We start from the raw sequence: 18,946 nt of genomic DNA on the forward strand, positions 1-18,946 counted from the left end.
TCCAATGGCCGCCACGGCTGGTGCGCCACACTGATCCAAAGGCAGGAGCCAGGTGCTTCTCCTGGTCTCCCATGGGGTGCAGGGCCCAAGCACTTGGGCCATCCTCCACTGCACTCTCTGGCCACAGCAGAGAGCTGGCCTGGAAGAGGGGCAACCAGGACAGAATCCAGAGCCCCGACCGGGACTAGAACCCGGTGTGCCGGCGCCGCAAGGTGAAGGATTAGCCTATTGAACCGCGGCGCTGGCCCACATTTTGCTTTTGAATAATATATTTATCAACTAATAATTTCAATAAGTATTTATGTTCTGTGGCTTTAAATGTTGAACTATGTTGATATTTGTTAAAGCCACAGTCTGGTAGATACAAAAAGTAAACAAAAATTACTTTGTTGTACCTTTGGGAAATAGTCCTGGAGTTGGCAGAATGGTAAACAGATTGGGTAAGCATGCAAGGTATGATTTTTCATGAGAAAATTTGGTGATTTATCTCAACGTCATAAAAAATCCATATGTATTTTTACCTTGTAATTCGTCTTCCAAAAGTATGTCTTAGAGAACTGTATAAGGCAGCATATATGCCAAATATTTATGGCAGCATTTTCCTAGTAATGTTTGAAAAAAATCACCTACAGATTTCCAATAACTGCTGGCTGATTGCTTCAGTGTTTCTAATGTGTAAACAAGGACAAAATGGTCTAGAAACACCATTTAAATATAATAGTACAGTCTTTGAAATCAGTAGTCATGGTATATTGTTGATAGAAATCTGTGCATCTCAGTCTCATTTTTGTCTTGTAGAAGGATTGCATTTTTACTAGCTCTTGCAAAGTAAACACTAAGGATGGTAGTAGTGTACAATTTTTTTTTCTCCTTTCAATCTATATTTTTCATTTCCTATCTGGTTTAATGTTTTAAAGTTATTCCAAATATTAAGCCTCCCTACTATATATTCTTGAAATAAACCACTCTAAATAAATGACTAGGTAATAAATATATGACATCTACCTATAGAATGATCAGAAATTAAAATTATTGATTGAAACAATAGACTTTTTATAGGGCCTGCTAGCCAAATATGATATTCTAAAATGAACGAGGTACTGTTAATATATAATTAACAAAGGTGCCTTATGAAATAAGCTATATGAGATAAGTCAGGATATGTCATATAATCTTCAGATACTAGGTCTAAAATTAATACACTTCATCTTTTTAAAGGACTATTATAGGAGTGGCATTTATCCTAATGGTTAAGATTCTCATCCCAAATCTGAGTGCCTGGGTTCAATTCTTGGCTTTGGCTCCTGACTCTAGATTCCTGCTAACACAGATCCTGGGAGGCGACAGTCCAATTGGGTCCTTGCCACCCACTTGAGATGCCTGGACTGAGTTCCCAAATCCCAGCTTTGGCCCAGATCAGCAATGGCCAACGCAGATATTTGGAGAGTGAATCATTGAATGAGTGTGTCCTTCTCTCTCTCTCTCCCCCTCTCTCCTTCTGTCTATCTCTATCTCCCTTTCTTTCTTTCTTTCTTTCTTTCTTTCTTTCTTTCTTTCTTTCTTTCTTTCTTTCTTTCTTTCTTTCTTTCTTTCTTTCTTTCTTTCTTTCTTTCTTTCTTTCTTTCTTCTTTTTTGACAGGCAGAGTTAGTGAGAGAGAGACAGAGAGAAAGGTCTTCCTTTCTCTGTTGGTTCACCCCCAAAGTGGCCACTACAGCTGGTGCATTGTGGCCAGCATGCTGCACTGATCTGAAGCCAGGAGCCAGGTGCTTCCTCCTGGTCTCCCATGCAGGTGCAGGGCCCAAGAACCTGAGCCATCCTCCACTGCCCTCCCAGGCCACAGCAGAGAGCTAGAATGGAAGAGGAGCAAGCAGGACAGAATCCGGCGCCCCAACCAGGACTAGAACCTGGGGTGCCGGTGCTGCAGGTGGAGGATTAGCCTAGTAAGCCACGGCGCCGGCCTCTATCTCCCCTTCTAAAATAAATAGCATTTTAAAAAATGTACTATACTGATTTTCAGAATAATTCATCCTGAGTTGCTTTTTCATGCCCTATTCCAGTTGCTAATGTATTTCCAACCACCTTTCCTAGTATTCTTTAAACAAGCTATTGTTACATCGGAACCTAATTAGGCTCTATGATTTAAGTTCTTTTTTTTTTTTTTAAGATTTATTTATTTATTTACTTGAGAGGCAGAGTTAAAGACAAAGGGAGGGAGAGACAGAGAGAGAGGTCTTCCATCTGCTAGTTCACTCCACAAATGGCTTCAACAGCAGCAGCTGAGCCAGTCCACGGCTAGGAGCTAGGAGCTTCTTCTGGATCTTCCATGTGGGTACAGAGACCCAAGCACTTGGGCCATTTCCCACTGATTTCCCAGGACATCAGCAGGGAGTTGGATCAGAAGTGGAGCAGCCGGGATTCGAACTGGCATCCATATAGGGTGCCAGTACCGCAGGCGCAGGCTTAATCTACCACAGCATAGCACAGGCCCCATGATTTAAGTTCTTAAAAGAATAAAACAATATCCATTAATAACAGTAGCATTATATATAAGATATAATTATTTAGCCTTTCTGAAAAATAGTTATATGACTTTTGTATGCATATGTATTATATAGTAAAATCCTTTTTTTCCCTTGAATAAACTAATAATTTCCAGCTACTTGTTGTATTCAAATGTTTATGCAATTAATTGGAAAAATATGCTGTACAAAGTTGTACACAATTTGGACAAATTAAACTGGAATGAAAGTATTGAAGCCAAATCCCCAGATTGGGGCTGGTGCTGTGGTGCAAGGGATTAAGCTGCTGCCTATAGCACCAACATTCCTATGAGCGGTGGTTAAAGTCCCAGCTGCTCCACTTCAGATCCAGCTCCCTGCTAATACGCCTGGAAAAACAGCGGAAGATGGCCCAAGTCCTTGGGCCCTTGCCACCCACATGAGAGACCTGGAAGAAGCTCCTAGCCTCTGCCTGGCCCAGCCCCAGCTGTTGCGGCTATTTGGAGAGTGAACCAGTAGGTGGAAGATCTCTCTCTCTTTCTCTCTCTTTCTCTCGCTCTGTAATGCTGCTTTCAAATAAATAAATATTTTTTAAAAAGTTAGCAGTTGAAGTTTCATTGTAAAATAGAAAGCAATTACAACTTAGTAATCTAATTTAGAATTGACACTGATAACAGTTGTGATTTTCAAGCAAAAATAATTTATTGATGTCAAAATCTTTTTCTTAAAATATGTTTTAGCAAATTTTCTTTGGTCTACATTATTGCAAGCAATGATCAGTCCACCCACATAGTTGATTCTATTTAAAATATTGTTTTAGTTCTTCCAATCCAGCTCTCTGCTGTGGCCTGGGATAGCAGTAGAAGATGGCCCAAGCCATTGGGCTCCTGCACCCATGTGGGAGACCTGGAGGAGGCTTTTGGCTACTGGCTTCGGCCTGGCCTGGCTCCAGCCGTTGCAGCCAATTGGGGAGTGAACCATCAGGTGGAAGACACCTCTCTCTCTGCCTCTCCTCTGTGTGTGTGTAATTCTGACTTTCAAATAAATAAATAAATCTTTTAAAAAAACTGTATATCTCAGTAGCTAGTAGAGAGGAAGAAAAAAAAATATTGTTTTAGAAATTTTAATTGCCATGACTTATTTCAGTCATTTTCCTCTATTATCCCTAAAAATATTTTCCATGTATAACTTTTCTCTGTGTGGAAATAAATTCAAGTTTCTTTTACCTAGTTTCCTTAAGGATAAATTTTTAGTCACATGTATAACTTTTAAAAATCAAATATAAATTTAGATGTAATGTGTATTGCCTTCAAATTTCAGTACATTAACTTGGCCTAAAATTTAGTAAGATGTTTGTTATTTAGATTAATTTGAAAGCAATTAATTTGGCATCAGGTCTTTGGAATGTGTGATAAAATAACACTTATATATCTACATTTTCCACACAGAGGAGACCTTAAGTTAAAGTCTTCCAAAATTTTCAAGAATCTAGATGGTGGGAGTGAAAGATTAGTTTTGTGATTGTCATAATATTATCATGAAAATAATAGGAAAAAATACTTGTGCATTTTAAAACTTTAAAAAAATTTTTCATTCGTGTATTTTCTCTTTTCCAAAATAAAACAAGACAAACACGTATTTAGAAACCTTTCAGATCCCCATATTTAATTTTGCAAATACCTAGAATTAGAAATTGTAAAATCTTTGAATTCCTGCAGGAATCTGCAAATAATTTTTTTTTCAGTTTTCTGAGGTTAAAAATAAGACTGGTGTTTAGTGCTTAATATATTTTGCTGTCCCACAATAAACAGCTCTTTTAACTCAGAGTAATGAGGAGCTGAATTATAAGAACAAAATTATCAGATTAAAATAGTCACTTGGATTTACATTATAATGGTTTTTCTGTATAACAAGGAATTATGGATAAAACTTTAATGTGTTTTTTATGTCTTTTAGAAAAGATAGTTGCTTTAAAGACTATAAATTATTGTGCTTTCAAGAGCTAGACTTTCCAAAGGCAACTGTTCTGCATGTATTAATATGAATTTGAGGTGCCAAGTTGTTCTGCCGTCATCTGTATTTACGCAATTATGGATCAGATGTGAATGAGCTGCTTTCCTGACTGCTAGAAAACAATCATTTATTTCCTAAATGTATTTTATTTTTGCTTCAGATACATTCCAGAGTCTCTGTGTACTTTCTGTAAGCTCCTCCCTGGTCTTTATTGGAGCTCAAATAAACTCCTACTTTTTCTCCTGTCAGCTGCAGCCCTCATTGCCACTTCCGTCTCCAGGAAGGCTGAAGGTTGTGGTGGAATTGATTGAGTCCAGGCTTTTCTGTAGGTGTGCTTTTGATGTTTCTCCCACGAAGAGCTCAGTGGGATTTCTTGTAGCTTGGACCGGGCTGTATTCTCAGGAAATCAAGGAGGAGCTGAAACGGGAAGCCACAGTTCAGGCATTCTCTCTCTTAGAACTTGATGGCATAAATCTCAGACTTGGAGATAGGGTATGTTCAAAAATTAGATTTTCTTTTCTTTTATTGGATGTGTTATTTTTTAAAACGTCATATCCTGAGAGTAGATTTTGTCCCCAGAATATAAAACCCTGATATTTTTCTCTTTCTTTTTTTCCTCCTTGGAAGCTGTGTTAATTCTAGTGCTAACTGGATGAATCAATAATCTTGGTTATTATATATGAATATCTTCTTTTACAATTTGCTGATTATTATTGATGAATCTTTATAACTGTACAGTATGTATCCTTCAGGTTTTAAAATTATATATATTATTGTTGAAAACAGTTTTAACTTTTTCTAGTTATAATAATATTTTCATCCACTTTTAAATACATGTTAAATAAAAAGCCTACTACATTGTAGTTGATGTTAAGATTTGAATAAGTACTATGTATCATGATGGACTTTTTTCAGATTTCAAGCAAGGATTTGGTTCTTTCATCTCTTTTGCACTAATTTCCAAGAATTAAAGTTAATGTTAAGGCTAATAATTTGCATGCATTGTCTCCATGATTTCATTGCTAAATGATTGTCTAGTAACTGTATTCATAGATATTCTGTAGTGCTTCTGTCTTCTTCTTGGAGAAACCACATATGCAAAGTTTAGTCAGTGAAAGCAAAGAATTTTTTGTAGGCATCAAGGTAGGTAGCAGTTGAGTTGTATCAGAAAGATGATTCCTTTAGAACTATGTTTTCTGAATGTTGATGCATCAACGGTAGTTCTTGGATCTCATCACATATTGAATCAGAAGATTGACACCCAAGAGTCTGTGTTTTTGAAGGATAACCCCAATAGTTTTAAGGCACAACAAAATTTAAGGACCCCTGCTAATGAACTGAAGTTGGGATGTACTTGTGACTTTTTAAAGAAATTGTTATAACTAGAAGGAAACAAAAGCTCTGTTCCTATAATTCATCCCATCATACCACTAAAAGTTAGCCTATCAGTGTTTATTGTGCATTTTGGAAGCTGGGTATGAACCCAAGGATTGGAGCCCCTGAATAGAGTTGAATTGGCCCACTGTTCTGGCTTTGTGGACTGCAAAGACTGAGCTAAGTAAACAGGGCAGTATATTTGGTTATTGCTGGTAGTACTGGTAGAACTGATGAACTACTTCAGCAGAGAAGCAGAGGTCCCAGAGAATCCAGCAGTAGTAGAAGGAGTAGGGAGAATGTCAAGAGGTCCAGACAGCAAACAGGATGCCACAGGGAGGTCTCACTCACAGGACTGAAATCCAGCTGGACTTATTCTTACTTCAAGGACAAGATGAGATAACTGATAGATTGTGAGACCAGGAATCAGGACCAGAATAAAACCTATTCCTGGGTGAGGCCTGTGCACTCGTAGTAGGGATACTGAGAAGAAGTGAGAAGAGTAGATTTAATTGTCAGAGTAGCATAACCACAGGAGTTAGGGGAAGCAGAGCTCAGACCACGGGAACTCAGGAATCTTTGATGTACTTTGGCATACACCCAGCAGACAACCCCCACGGCCAGTGGTCAGCCCCAAGCTACTGTTTCTTATTAGGCTAAGAGGAAGAATGCTCAGGACTAAAAAACATCTGTTTTGTGAGCTAGCCAAAACTTGAGGCTACATTAAAAATCCCTGCCTCAAAAAAAATGGCCTGGGAATAGGACTAGGACCAGTCCTGAGTAGCAGCAGGACTCATTAAGTCCAAGTGTGGAAAGCAGAGGCTGATGAATAACCTGTGGATTGAGATAATTGAGTGGTAATAATCACTTGATTCATATATGCTAAAACTTGCATTTATAATAAGATGGTAAGTATAAATCCTGAGGAAAAACCAGACTCCCCCATTGATGCTTCAGTAAACATTAGCAAACAAATGGAAAAAAGTAAAAAGCCAAAAGTCTTCTTTCTCCTCCCTTCTCCAATGTCCACCACGGAACCAGGTTGACAAGCGGCCTGGCCGTGATGTGCCCCACCTGTTGGAACCAGACCGAGTCCAGACTCAGAGCAGTACAGCAGCTCTATGGACTCCTAACTGTGTGCTGCTTATATTTTAGTGTGTTTGGTTTTAGCTGTTCCTGTTCAGTTAAAAAAAAATCCAGTGCTTAAGTTGCTACCAGCTCACCTAACATAAGAAGAGATACTGAAAAAAATGTGTTTTAAAATTATACCTTAAAAATAAATTCTGTTTTAACTCAACTGTGTTACCTATTTTCTTAAACCAGTTGCAACCTGAATTGAGCGCTATATAAGAAGATGGGAGAGAATACCAGTTAGAGAGCACAATTCCAGTCATTTGTTCTGGACTCAGTGGACTTGATCAAGATTGAAAAATGTCATTAAAACTAAAAACCGTTGATCAAGGTCGTATATTGACTTATTTTATTTCCTTATTAGATTTCAAATGATACTTTTATTTTTCCATAGAGAAAAATCACTAGAATGAATTCCTGTAAACTATATTGCATGTTTATATTAAATTATAGCTCAATTATATTAATAATACTGGGCCAAATTGATGATTGTTACCTTTATTCTTTCTGGGCTCAAAGTAGGAATAAAATATTAACATTGAATAACGTCCTCTTAATTGTCATCTTTCTCCTTTTCTTTCTCCTCCCCAAGCTTTCCACCTCCTCACCCTCCTACTTTCTGCCTTGTTTTCAGATAGAGGGACACACTTCTGTTTAAGATTTTCCAAATCATGCCCAAAGAAGGAGATGTGATAACTGATGCGAAAAGCTTATGAAACATGGACCTCATAGTATATTCTTTTAAGAATTTATGTTATTTATTTGAAAGGCAGAGTTAGAGGGAGAGACAGACAGATCTTCCATCTGCTAGTTCACTCCCCAAATGCCCACAATAGCCAGCATTGGGTCAAACCGAAGCCAGGATCCAGGAACTCCATCTTTCTGTCGCATGTGGGTGCAGGGACCCAAGCATTTGAGCCATACTTCTCTGCTTCTCCAAGTGCATTAGCAGGGAGCTGTATCGAAAGTGGAGCAGCCAAGACTCTACCTGGCACCCATATCAGGTGCCAGTGCCACAGGCTGTGGCTTAATCCACTATGCCATGTTGCCGGCCCCATCATACTGTGTTCTTTATGTGTCTCCCTGAATATAAGCTTATTTGGGAATCTTTTGTCTTAAAATTATTTTATGTAAATGATTTATTATTTCATATAAATATGATTCATGACCACATATACGTCACAGTCACGGCCATGCAGAGGGGATGGAAATCCTCTCACAGAACAAGACAGACCGTGGGAAAACATTCCATGGACAGCAGTGATGGAGCTGATTGAGTCCTTTCCCCCCAAGCCTCTGATTTAGAGATCAGAGCAAGTAAGAGAGATATAAATAACGTGTAACCTGTAAGAGAAATTACAGTTCTGTTACATATCACATGCCTTTTCATCATGGGCAGGACATTACATTTTATTTCATGAATTTATTTATTTATTTCACTGAACACAAGGTATCTTAGTCTTCATGTCCATATTACACCTGAGTAAATCAGAAAAATGAGGATTAGAAAACCAGTAGTGAGAGGAGCCTCATAGGAGTGATGCACCCAAGAAAGGAGGTGGATAGGAGATAGGAGGAGGAATTAAGAGATCATCCCAAGGCACTTGACAGTAAACAGTCTTAGAAAATATCCATTTCTTCACTCATATTTCACCAACACTATTTTGAATTATAGCCCAGGAATAAGAAATCACACCACTGTCTGCTACGGATGAAATTCTACAAGAAGTGCATTATGCAAATATTACTGTAGTTTATGAGAATAGAAAGAGGCTGCTAAATCAGGTAAAGATTTTCTTCAATTACAAGTAAACTTTAAAATGTATTTGCATGCTCTAAACTCTTCAAGCAAGGCAAGTGTTCCTATAATAATATAAAAAATGCCCTACATTTTAGAAGTTTGCATGCTCTTCTTCTCTGTCAGTAAAAGTAGCTTCTTTTGTTCTGGAGAAGGTTTTCTGCATTTCATTCTGGATATTCACTGCCAAGTTTATTTTCATCAAATCTCTACTTTCATAGAGAGTAAATAGGTATCTCTTGTGTATTTCTGCACACTATACTGTTTTTCCACAGGTTTAAGGGAAATTTGACTCTCTTAGTGTAGACCCGAGGAAAATGAAATCATGGCCTGTCTCTAAGCCAGAAATAGTACGTGTTCACTCAATGAGCTGGTTAAGAGTTAGGGCATTTCTATTGTTTTTATGTACCTAGGGAAAGTACGTATTTTCTAGCAAAATTATATGACAAATAAAGCTCTTCAGGAATTTTGGATCTAGTGAAGTGTACCTATATCTGACCAATGTAACTTAATGCTCAAAAAATCTGTATGTGAAAAAAGGAGATAGGAAACTTTTAGCAACTTCCTTATCCCTTCTTGGCTCTCAGGAGGACTTTGTAAACATTAACTTGATGTAAAGCTTACTTCCTTTGCCAGTGTTTTGGAAATATATTTATTTTGTTTAGTTGTAAGAATTTCTGGTACAATTTCCTCCTTCTCTGTTACTATTTCTTCTCCAAATTGTTTTTCTTATTCTTTGTTCATAGGCAAGGGAACATCTCAAAATTCTGCATATATTGGGATATGTTTTAGGTGAAAGAATATAGTATATTACTGGTGTGAGATCACCTTCACTGATTTTGATTTTTCTATTTTTTGGGATGATGAACTTTAAATGAATAATTAACAGCTATTACTGTTATTCAACAATGGATGGAATAGGGATACATGCCCTAAGCAAAACTGTAGAAATAGCAGGTAGCTTCAGCAGTTTTGGTTTAACTTAGTGAGCAAATGCAACCATATTTTTTAAGAAAGAAAATAATTTTAGAATAATCTTCTAATTTATATTTCATGTTAATAAGTTATTACAGCTTTCACTGTTATATTTCCTTTGGAAATTTTTCAACATATTTTTTCATTAAAATAGGTAAAGTGTACCTTGGCTTCAATTTGGCCCTGTCTTCTTGCCACGTGGACCTTCTCCAGAATGCTTCCTGTTCTAATGGCACCGGTAGCCGTGCCTTTGTGTCCTGCACTGCTCTAACAGATTTTTCTGGAGATGGAGATAGAGTCACAAACATAGTAGTGCAGCCAACAGCTCATGAGGACTTCCTGCGGAACGGCTACATTCCTGACAAAAATATCTGTACAGTTTTATCCTTAAAGATATGTGTATTTTATCACTATATCTTTATTTAAAATTATGAGTTTTTTCACTTTTAAATAATTCAGTTTTCAATAACTGTGAAAAAGTGGTAATTAATTTACAATTATTGAGATTGCCAAGAAATTTATCATACATATCACTAATAATTAATGGTAATATTTACCAAATAAACCTCTTTGTTTTTAAGATCAGAGTAAAGAATGTCCCAACTGCTTACTGCTGTTCATTTACTGACCCACATATAATTAGATTTGATGGCAGGTAACTTCTTGAAAGACTTGTCTTTTGGTAGCTTTGATTTTGGTTTTGTGGTTGGTATTTTATTATTTTAATACTTTCTTTATTTGAAAGACGGGGAGAGAGAGGGAGAGGGAGTGGGAGAGGGAGAGGGAGAGGGAGAGGGAGAGGGAGAGGGAGAGGGAGAGGGAGAGAGATATCTTCTATCCACTGGTTCTCTCACCAAATGGCTGCAAAAGCCAGGGCTGAACCAGGCAAGAGTGAGGAGCCAGGAACTCCACTGGGTCCCTGACATGGCTGGCATGGGCTCAAGCACCTGGACCGTCTTCCTTTGTTTTCCCCGGTGCTTTAGCAGGGAGCTGGATCAGAAGTGGAACAGCAGGGTCCAGTCAGTGCCCAATATGGATATCAGTATTACAAGCAGAAACTTACCCCACTGAGCCACAGCAGCATACTATAATATCTGTTTTAAAATGCAAACTGTTTAGTAATTTCTTAGTCACAACCACTGAAAAATTAGAAAGGAAGGCATATGTGGCCGTCACTGGCTTTTCTCAAAATACTAGTTTGTGCAGAATATTTTTGTCTTAAAATCTCATCCTTGCTAAAAACATGGACTGGTTTTATAGCTACATTTGTAAAAATGAAGGATAGGAAAAAGCAGAAATTTATTTTTGCTTAATAGTTTATTTTTTAATAATGATTAAGCTGTTTATTATAGTGATTTTTAGTATGTTGCATTTCTATGTAATAATAAAAAAACTTTTTAGGTTTAGGCAAAATTATTAAACTAAAAAATTGGTATTACTAGGGCCGGCACTGTGGTATAGGAAGTAAAGCTGCCACCTGCAGTGCCAGCATCCCATATGGGCGCTGGTTCAAGTCCCAGCTGCTCCACTTCTGATCTAGCTCTCTGCTGTGGCCTGGGAAAGAAGTAGGTGGTCCGTGTCCTTGGGCCCCTGCACCCATGTGAGAGATCTAGAAGAAACTCCTGGCTCCTGGCTTCAGATCGGCACAGCTCTGGCCATTGCGGCCATCTGGGGAGTGAACCATTGGATAGAAGACTTCTCTCTCTCTCTCTCTCTCTCTCTCTCTCTCTCTGCCTCTGCCTCTCTGTAACCCTGCCTTCCAAATAAATAAATAAATCTTTTTAAAAAAATTGGTATTACTTTTAAAAACTAATCACTCTTAGTTTATGACAAGAATACTCATAAACTGTTGTAACTATCATGATTACCTGGATATTTCCCTATCAAATATAAAGTAAAATAGGCAGAATGATCAAAAAGTAATCTAAGCCAGCGCCACGGCTCACTAGGCTAATCCTCCACCTTGCGGCGCTGGCACACCGGGTTCTAGTCGCGTTTGGGGCACCGGATTCTGTCCCGGTTGCCCCTCTTCCAGGCCAGCTCTCTGCTGTGGCCTGGGAGTGCAGTGGAGGATGGCCCAGGTCCTTGGGCCCTGCACCCGCATGGGAGACCAGGATAAGCACCTGGCTCCTGCCATCGGATCAGCACGTTGCGCCGGCCGCAGCGTGCTGGCCGCGGCGGCCATTGGAGGGTGAACCAATGGCAAAGGAAGACCTTTCTCTCTGTCTCTCTCTCTCACTGTCCACTCTGCCTGTTAAAAAAAAAAAAAAAAAGTAGTCTAAGCTGCCATGCTGTTAATATCTGCATAGAAATATTTGTATTCTTCTGAGGGATCCATCCTCCCTTAAGCAAAATGATAAGAATACCTCATTTTATTGAGCCAAAATTGTCTGCCTGATGCAAAGTAGTCTGTGGGTTTTTTTTTTTTTTTTAACTTTAATGTGATCATTTTCAGTGAAATTGTACTCAGTATGTGCGAATAGGTAGAGAACCTCTCCAGTGAAAATGGTATTCCAGTGGTTGGAACAAATATTGAAGTGTTGGAAGAATTGGTTCCATAAAAAAGATCTTTTATGGTTGTAGCTAAAGGCTTACAAGTGGTGATGAATTTAATCAACTTATTTTAACCAGATCAGCTGTGCAGCAGCAAGGTGATAAGCCATGGTCTAAGACTAAGTGAAGTGGGTATGGTAATAAACAAAGCAAACTCCTGCCTCTGTGAGCTGACCTTTGAACCAACACAATCAGTAGATAAAATCAGTAGATTATGGGCTGTGAAGAAAACTAATCAGAGTAGAAGAGGAAGGCTGGAAGGAGGGGTTTCAATTTATATGAAAATAGAGGGGTGATGAAAGGACATTAAGTGAAGGTGACATTGAAAGAAATGCTTGAATAAAGTCCAGTGAACTTGGGCCTGCAAATATGGAAAGACTGTTCTGCAAAACTGCCCTGCCCAGGAGTGCAGGGAACTGCAGAGGTGAGAGGGAAGAAATGATTAGTGAGGGAGGTTGGGGGATTTAATGCCATTTTATTTCATTCAGTGCCTAATGTTGTGGGAAGCCATGAGATTGGAAGCCATTGGAAATCTCAATTTCTCATTCTGGCATCAAGATGTATGGAATGCCTGTAAATGAATTTAATAAACATTTTTGGTTTGTAACATGCTATTGTGATATTTCATGTAGATTCTTAATGTGATTGTCTTCTGTTAATGATAGGTTATATGAAAATTTCAAGACCGGAACATTTGTGCTTTATAAGAGTATGTCACATGATTTTGAAGTCCACATACGTCAGTGGGACTGTGGAAGCTTGCACTATCCTGTGTCATGTAACTGCGGGTTTGTTGCCAAGGAAGAAGGTGATGTGGTTACCTTGGATATGTGCAGTGGTCACCTGTACAAATCACACTGTATTTGTTTGTAAAGAGCCAAGATGGAGCCAGCAATATCAAGATAACTGAATCTTACTTAGGAACAAAAGTCACAGTATGCATGAATTTTAATATTAGATATATTTTCATCTCTTTAATTTGTATGAGCTCCTATCATCTATTAAAATAGGAGCTATGATTTGTCAACATTACTTCATTCTAGAAGTAACATTTAGATTAACTCTGATCTTAGAGGGAATAAAATTTTGTTCATCTATGATGCACACATTGACACAACAAAGTTAAAACTCAAATTTAATCTCCCTTATTTAAAGATTTCAGTATGATGAATTAGGTAATTATTCATAAAAGTTTGACAATGTTTAATAAATGGTTTGTTAGGCAGAGATGACAGGAAATAATTAAAAATAAATTATTCAAGAATAGGTAATACATTTTTGAAATGAATAAATGCAGCACAATATAACTTTAGGAAAGAGCTGATAAATATGTGGAGAGACTTTAATGTCAAGAAACACCCAAGGTTATATATTCACTAATATTTTTTAAAGATTGTATTTCATATCTGTGAGCTGTTTGTATCTTAAGGTCCTATTCATCTTCCTCTCATCTTTCAAATAAGTAAATTTCAGATAACTCAAATTTAAATTTAAATGAAGATATTAAAAATATAAGTGTATGTTTTATAATACTTATTGAAATTAATAATGATTGTTACACATAACATTATTTACAGAATTCCATCATTGAGCACCAGATATAAATAAAAAATTGGGAACATATTTCCTACATATAAAATAGTAATAGAAAAAACTCTTATATAATCACTAAGGAATAATCAGCACTCCCAGTTTAAATGAGCAAATACAATAAAAAGGTAATTCACAAAAGAAATAAGACTGATAAATATGTCAAAAATATAAATCACCAGCAAAAAATTCTGTGACCTCACTAGTAATCAAATATGTACTATAAAAACAGTTCAAGTGTCTTTTTGTGGAATTGGTAGTGGATAGAATACAAATAGTAACAGACTTTACAGGGGGTGCGTGCTGATATAACATGATCCTATGCATGATTTTACATATATGATTTTACCAAGAATAAGTTCTTAGAAATTTATTATAATAAAATAACTAAGGGTGTGCATAACACCAATAACATTCAATATATCTTTTCTCATAAGAAGGGAAAGTTATAAAGAGTCCGTGACCAATAAAGGAGCTTAACTAAAACTCAGTGTAATGATGTCACCTAATAGAACACTCTGGTCATGAAAATGACAGAGTGGATGTGTTTGTGTTGACAGGCAAAGATACTCTTGAAGTATAGGAGAGATTTTCAAAGAATTTGCAATAAGATTTCAATATTAACTACTCCTGCTTTGGTCAGAATGAGAAGTTTGTTTGCCTTTAAAATAATTTTCTGTAGTGAACACATGGAATTTTTGTAAAAAGAAGAAAAAGTTGTGTTTTTAAATTTTTTTAAAAAAATTAAAACCTGGAGGAGGGTTGGGAAGCAAACAGGTAGCATATCTTCAGTGACTTTTAGAAAATTCACCACATCGACATCCGTGGAGCCATTCTGGGCGATAAGATCTTCCTGGGACAGAAAGGTGGTTCATAATAATGCAACATGGGAATTCAGCAAACTCCCTTTGCTTTGCTTGCCAACTCCACAAGCAAACTTGTGATTATAATTTGGCTTCTGACTCTATTTGCCTACTGATAGCAAGAGAAACCTGAGTAGCCACAGGCATATGGGTTCCTCTAGAATTATATTTATCTCTGTAAGTTAACTGCATGACAATCTAGTTCTTTATTAAACAATTATCAGAATCATTACTTGGTAACATTAGCCTCAAGATGTATATCTCTTTTAATTGTGTAAAATACCTCACTTTAATCAACTAATGAGATTGAAAACAATAAATCACAATAAAAAGACCAATGTGGTGATCAAATTTCAAGTCATCAAAATGCAAAAATCCATTATTTTCTCAATATGACAGTAAAAGGAAGGTCATTTCCTAATTATCATTTTGTTCTCTTTTTATATGAGAAGGCTTTGAAAACTTCATGAAATTTTTACTCTAATTTTTCATGGGCTTTTAAGTCTCCTTATATTGAAGAAATAACTGAGTAACTGAGTTTATTTATTAATTACCTAATAGTTTTTTTCTAAGTCCTTATGGAATATTGCTCCAATATCTTTTCTTTTGTTTTTGTTTTTTTTTTTTTTTTGAATGGGTTATTTCTGTGTTTCAGGTCTGGTTTTCTTCAGGAGCATTTATCCATGCTGATCTTAGTGAATGGGGCATGAACATAACAGAGCGCCCAGATACTTTTGATGAAAATCCAGAAAATGATTTCCATGACAAAAATGGAATCAAAATTGATCAAAATTTTAATAATTGTGTGGCATTTATTAATGAATGGAGGTGAGAAGTAAATTGTTTTTCATTTATGATTGTTAATATTAGAATTAAAATGCATGGTGACTCAATAGTCTACTTTTTTTGTAAGACATTTCTAGGAAAATTGTTCTTGTCCTAATTGCTCTTCTTTGTTGCATCTGGAAGGATTTTACCAGGACACAGTGCCACAATGCCAGTGTCTGCAGCATCACCTGGAAAGCTATCCTGTTGTAGCTGCTCGTTGGACACTGCTTCGTTTTATTCATCTTCTAATCATCTGGACGGTGCTTTTCAATTAGAACGTGCTTCAGGTTGCAAAGACCTGTGACATGTCCGAGTCCCTTTGATACCAGAACTCGATGTCACCTTATAGTATGTTAATTTGGAAGCTCAGGTTAGAGGGATCCTTAAGCATGCATCTCAAGAAGAAAATAATTTCTTTCCACGAGATCAAAAAGGTATAAACCTAACCAATCTAAACTCACATTCACAAAAAATATCCAGGAAACAAAAAAGATGTTCAAAAAACTTTAGACAGTGAGAGACACAGCCAAGAAATGAAGTGGAATCAACAAAACAGATGGAAAGGGCGCAGCTTGTAAGGGTTTCTTCCTTTGTTTGCTTTCCAAAGCCTCAGCCAACTGACCTGGAAGAGTTTGCTTATTTCTTCCCAGAGGACCATGCAGAGGATGTCCAGCAGGAGTTCGCCCCCTCGTGGCCCACACCTTCTGGCCTCACTGCACACAGCACCTTGGCGCTCTGCCAGCAGACGCTGGCCCACTCCAGCATAGGCAGGCTCTGCCTCCCTTTCTCTGTGAGAGTCTAGGCACCGTTGTAGGTATGTGCATTAAGGATATTTGGCTAAAAGATGATCTTAGCTGGGTGGAAGCAATTGTGGCTCTTCTAGAAAATGAATGTGAAAAGAAGATTTTGGAAGAGGGGAGGTATGACACTGCTGAATACCTCAAGTCAGTTGAAGACATTCTCTCGGTACTGCAATGCCCCGACTTCTGCAGTGGCGATGGGCGGTGTGTGGAGTGGGGATGTGTGTGCTTCCCAGGCTTTCATTCCTCTGACTGCAGCAATTCATATGGTGAGTAAACTCTCTGCAAGCTTTGATATCGTGGGTGACATTTGATTACAAAATGTTCTTTTATACCTTCAGTATCTTAGCAGGATTAACTCAGATTATGTAGAGAAATTATCTTGCATGCAGTGCCATTCCAAACTGCTGTCACCGTGTCATTCTTCTGCAGCTGCTTTGCTTTCTGTGTTGTTCCCTGACACAGTCAAGTTCACTTGATCGCAGGGCCTTCGCACACTACTGATCTCTGCCTAATAGAGATGCTCATCTTTTGTAGACTCAGATGGAATATTGTTAAGCCTTGTGTTTATATTATTTTGCTAATTGCACTAATTTGCTTAACACTGATTTTCTCTAACTCATCTATCTATATGGTACAACTATTTTGTCTCAACATGTTAGAGAAAGAAATTTAAAAGATTCGGTCTGGATGCTTTAACCAGTAAACCAGTAACTCTTGATTTCCCTGTACAACCGCTGTCCTGTCCATTTCTGTCTGCAGCATTTTTCATCTCAGCAAATGCAAACTTCATTCCTCTAATTGCTCATGTTAAGAACTTGTAGTCATGCTTGATTTTTCTTTTTCTCTCAAGCCTCAAGTTTAATCCATGAGCAGCAATCAGCTCTAGCTTTAGACCATTTTATCTTTCCGTGCTACAACCCTAGTCCACACCGTCCACAAAAGGGAATCCTTTGGAATGTACGTCAGATCATCTTGATCCACTACTCAAACCCCTCAGTTAACTCTCCTTCAGAGTAAAATCCACATTCCCCACAACGGCCTGGAAACTCTGAGTCCTGGCCCCACACATGCCACACTCAGTTTGTCTCATTCTCCAGCTAGCTCCCTGCTCCCCAGCGACACTGGCTGCTTGGCTGTCCCGCAGGAGGATCCAGGCCTGCTCCTACCTCAGGACTTTGCATTACGATTCCCACTCACTGGAGCATTTTCCACTGCAAATCTTCAATGGCTGCTTTCCTTCACTTCGCAGTTCAAATGTCTTATTACCAGCAAAGAACTTCGTGCTGTTTTAGAATAGTTCTCATCTCACAATCTCAGCCTTTATCTCTTTTAATGTAGTTAATATACTTTTTCTCCATGTTCCTGGAAACCTATCGGTATACTTTATACTTACTTTTTAGTTTATTTTCTGTCTTATGCTAGAATGTCCGTTACATGAAGGGAGGGATTTTGTTTGTCCATTGCTATGTCCCGAGTACCTAGAATAATATCAAATACCGGAGACTACTCAATAAACAATTGTTGAATGTTTGAAAGACTGAGCTAGCACTTTTATATTTTTACTTTCATGAAGATTTTTAGAGTTTTTTATACACATGACATGATTTTATAACTTATTGCCAGTAAAGTTCTATTATTCTTAGATTTTTTTCAAACTAGGGCAGATGAGTTAAGTACTTTTACACAATGCACACTCATTTTGATGACTAGATATCACTGATATAGACAATGAATGCCTTTACCAAGACCAGGGCCAGAGAATTATAACCATATAAATGTCAGTCAACTCTGGTAGAAGACATTTTTTTCTTCAGTGTCTGAGAAGTAACATAAAATTATAGGAACATGCAATGTAACAAAAATAGATGGGAATATCAACACTACTAGGGCAATAGCATACATAAATTTTGTTAATTATTTCTATATGTTAATGTTTTGAGATTTTTAGCATGTTATATTGCTACCTATACTATTTTATTATTAAATCATTTCTTATAGCACATCTATATTGCACAAACCAAAATGGCAAAACCAAATCGTATTTCATAACAGTAGTTACTTTTTAACATTTATGCTTAATTAATATGAAATATTAATAAAACCTTAATGAAACTGATATATTTAGGGACTGAGAGTGTTTATAATGCTATATTTATGATGCAAATAGCATTTTAATGCCAGATTACTCTTAAGATGTAATAGTTTTATTAATGTAGGAAATAATTGGAATGGCCGGTGCCGTGGTTCACTAGGCTAATCCTCCGCCTGCAGCACTGGCACTCTGGGTTCTAGACCCAGTTGGGGCGCCGGATTCTGTCCCGGTTGCTCCTCTTCCCCTCTTCCAGTCCAGCTCTCTGCTGTGGCCTGGGAAGGCAGTGGAGGATGGCCCAGGTGATTGGGTGCTGCACCCGCATTGGAGACCGGGAGGAAGCGCCTGGCTTCTGGCTTTGGATTGGCGCAGCGCGCCAGCCGTAGCAGCCATTTGGGGAGTGAACCAATGGAAGGAAGACCTATCTCTA

At 37.7% G+C, this 18,946-nt stretch overlaps 1 protein-coding gene across 1 annotated transcript in view; it reads left to right on the forward strand.

The window, feature by feature from the left end:
* The window catches only part of VWDE (von Willebrand factor D and EGF domains), a 70,090-nt gene that overhangs the window by 12,337 nt on the left and 38,807 nt on the right, over window positions 1-18,946 (forward strand). The window contains 13 exon segments of the mRNA XM_089315623.1: window positions 1,932-1,941; window positions 4,762-5,004; window positions 5,566-5,655; window positions 7,210-7,348; window positions 9,945-10,168; window positions 10,372-10,445; window positions 13,009-13,196; window positions 13,199-13,278; window positions 15,452-15,624; window positions 15,766-16,081; window positions 16,083-16,239; window positions 16,242-16,418; window positions 16,421-16,693. Of these exon segments, the coding sequence (XP_089171749.1) occupies window positions 1,932-1,941; window positions 4,762-5,004; window positions 5,566-5,655; window positions 7,210-7,348; window positions 9,945-10,168; window positions 10,372-10,445; window positions 13,009-13,196; window positions 13,199-13,278; window positions 15,452-15,624; window positions 15,766-16,081; window positions 16,083-16,239; window positions 16,242-16,418; window positions 16,421-16,693 (2,144 nt within the window).

This window comes from Oryctolagus cuniculus, chromosome 16 (genome assembly GCF_051225735.1).
Source record: "Oryctolagus cuniculus isolate XC-2025 breed Fujian yellow rabbit chromosome 16, ASM5122573v1, whole genome shotgun sequence".
In the NCBI taxonomy this organism is placed as follows: Eukaryota; Metazoa; Chordata; class Mammalia; order Lagomorpha; family Leporidae; genus Oryctolagus; species Oryctolagus cuniculus.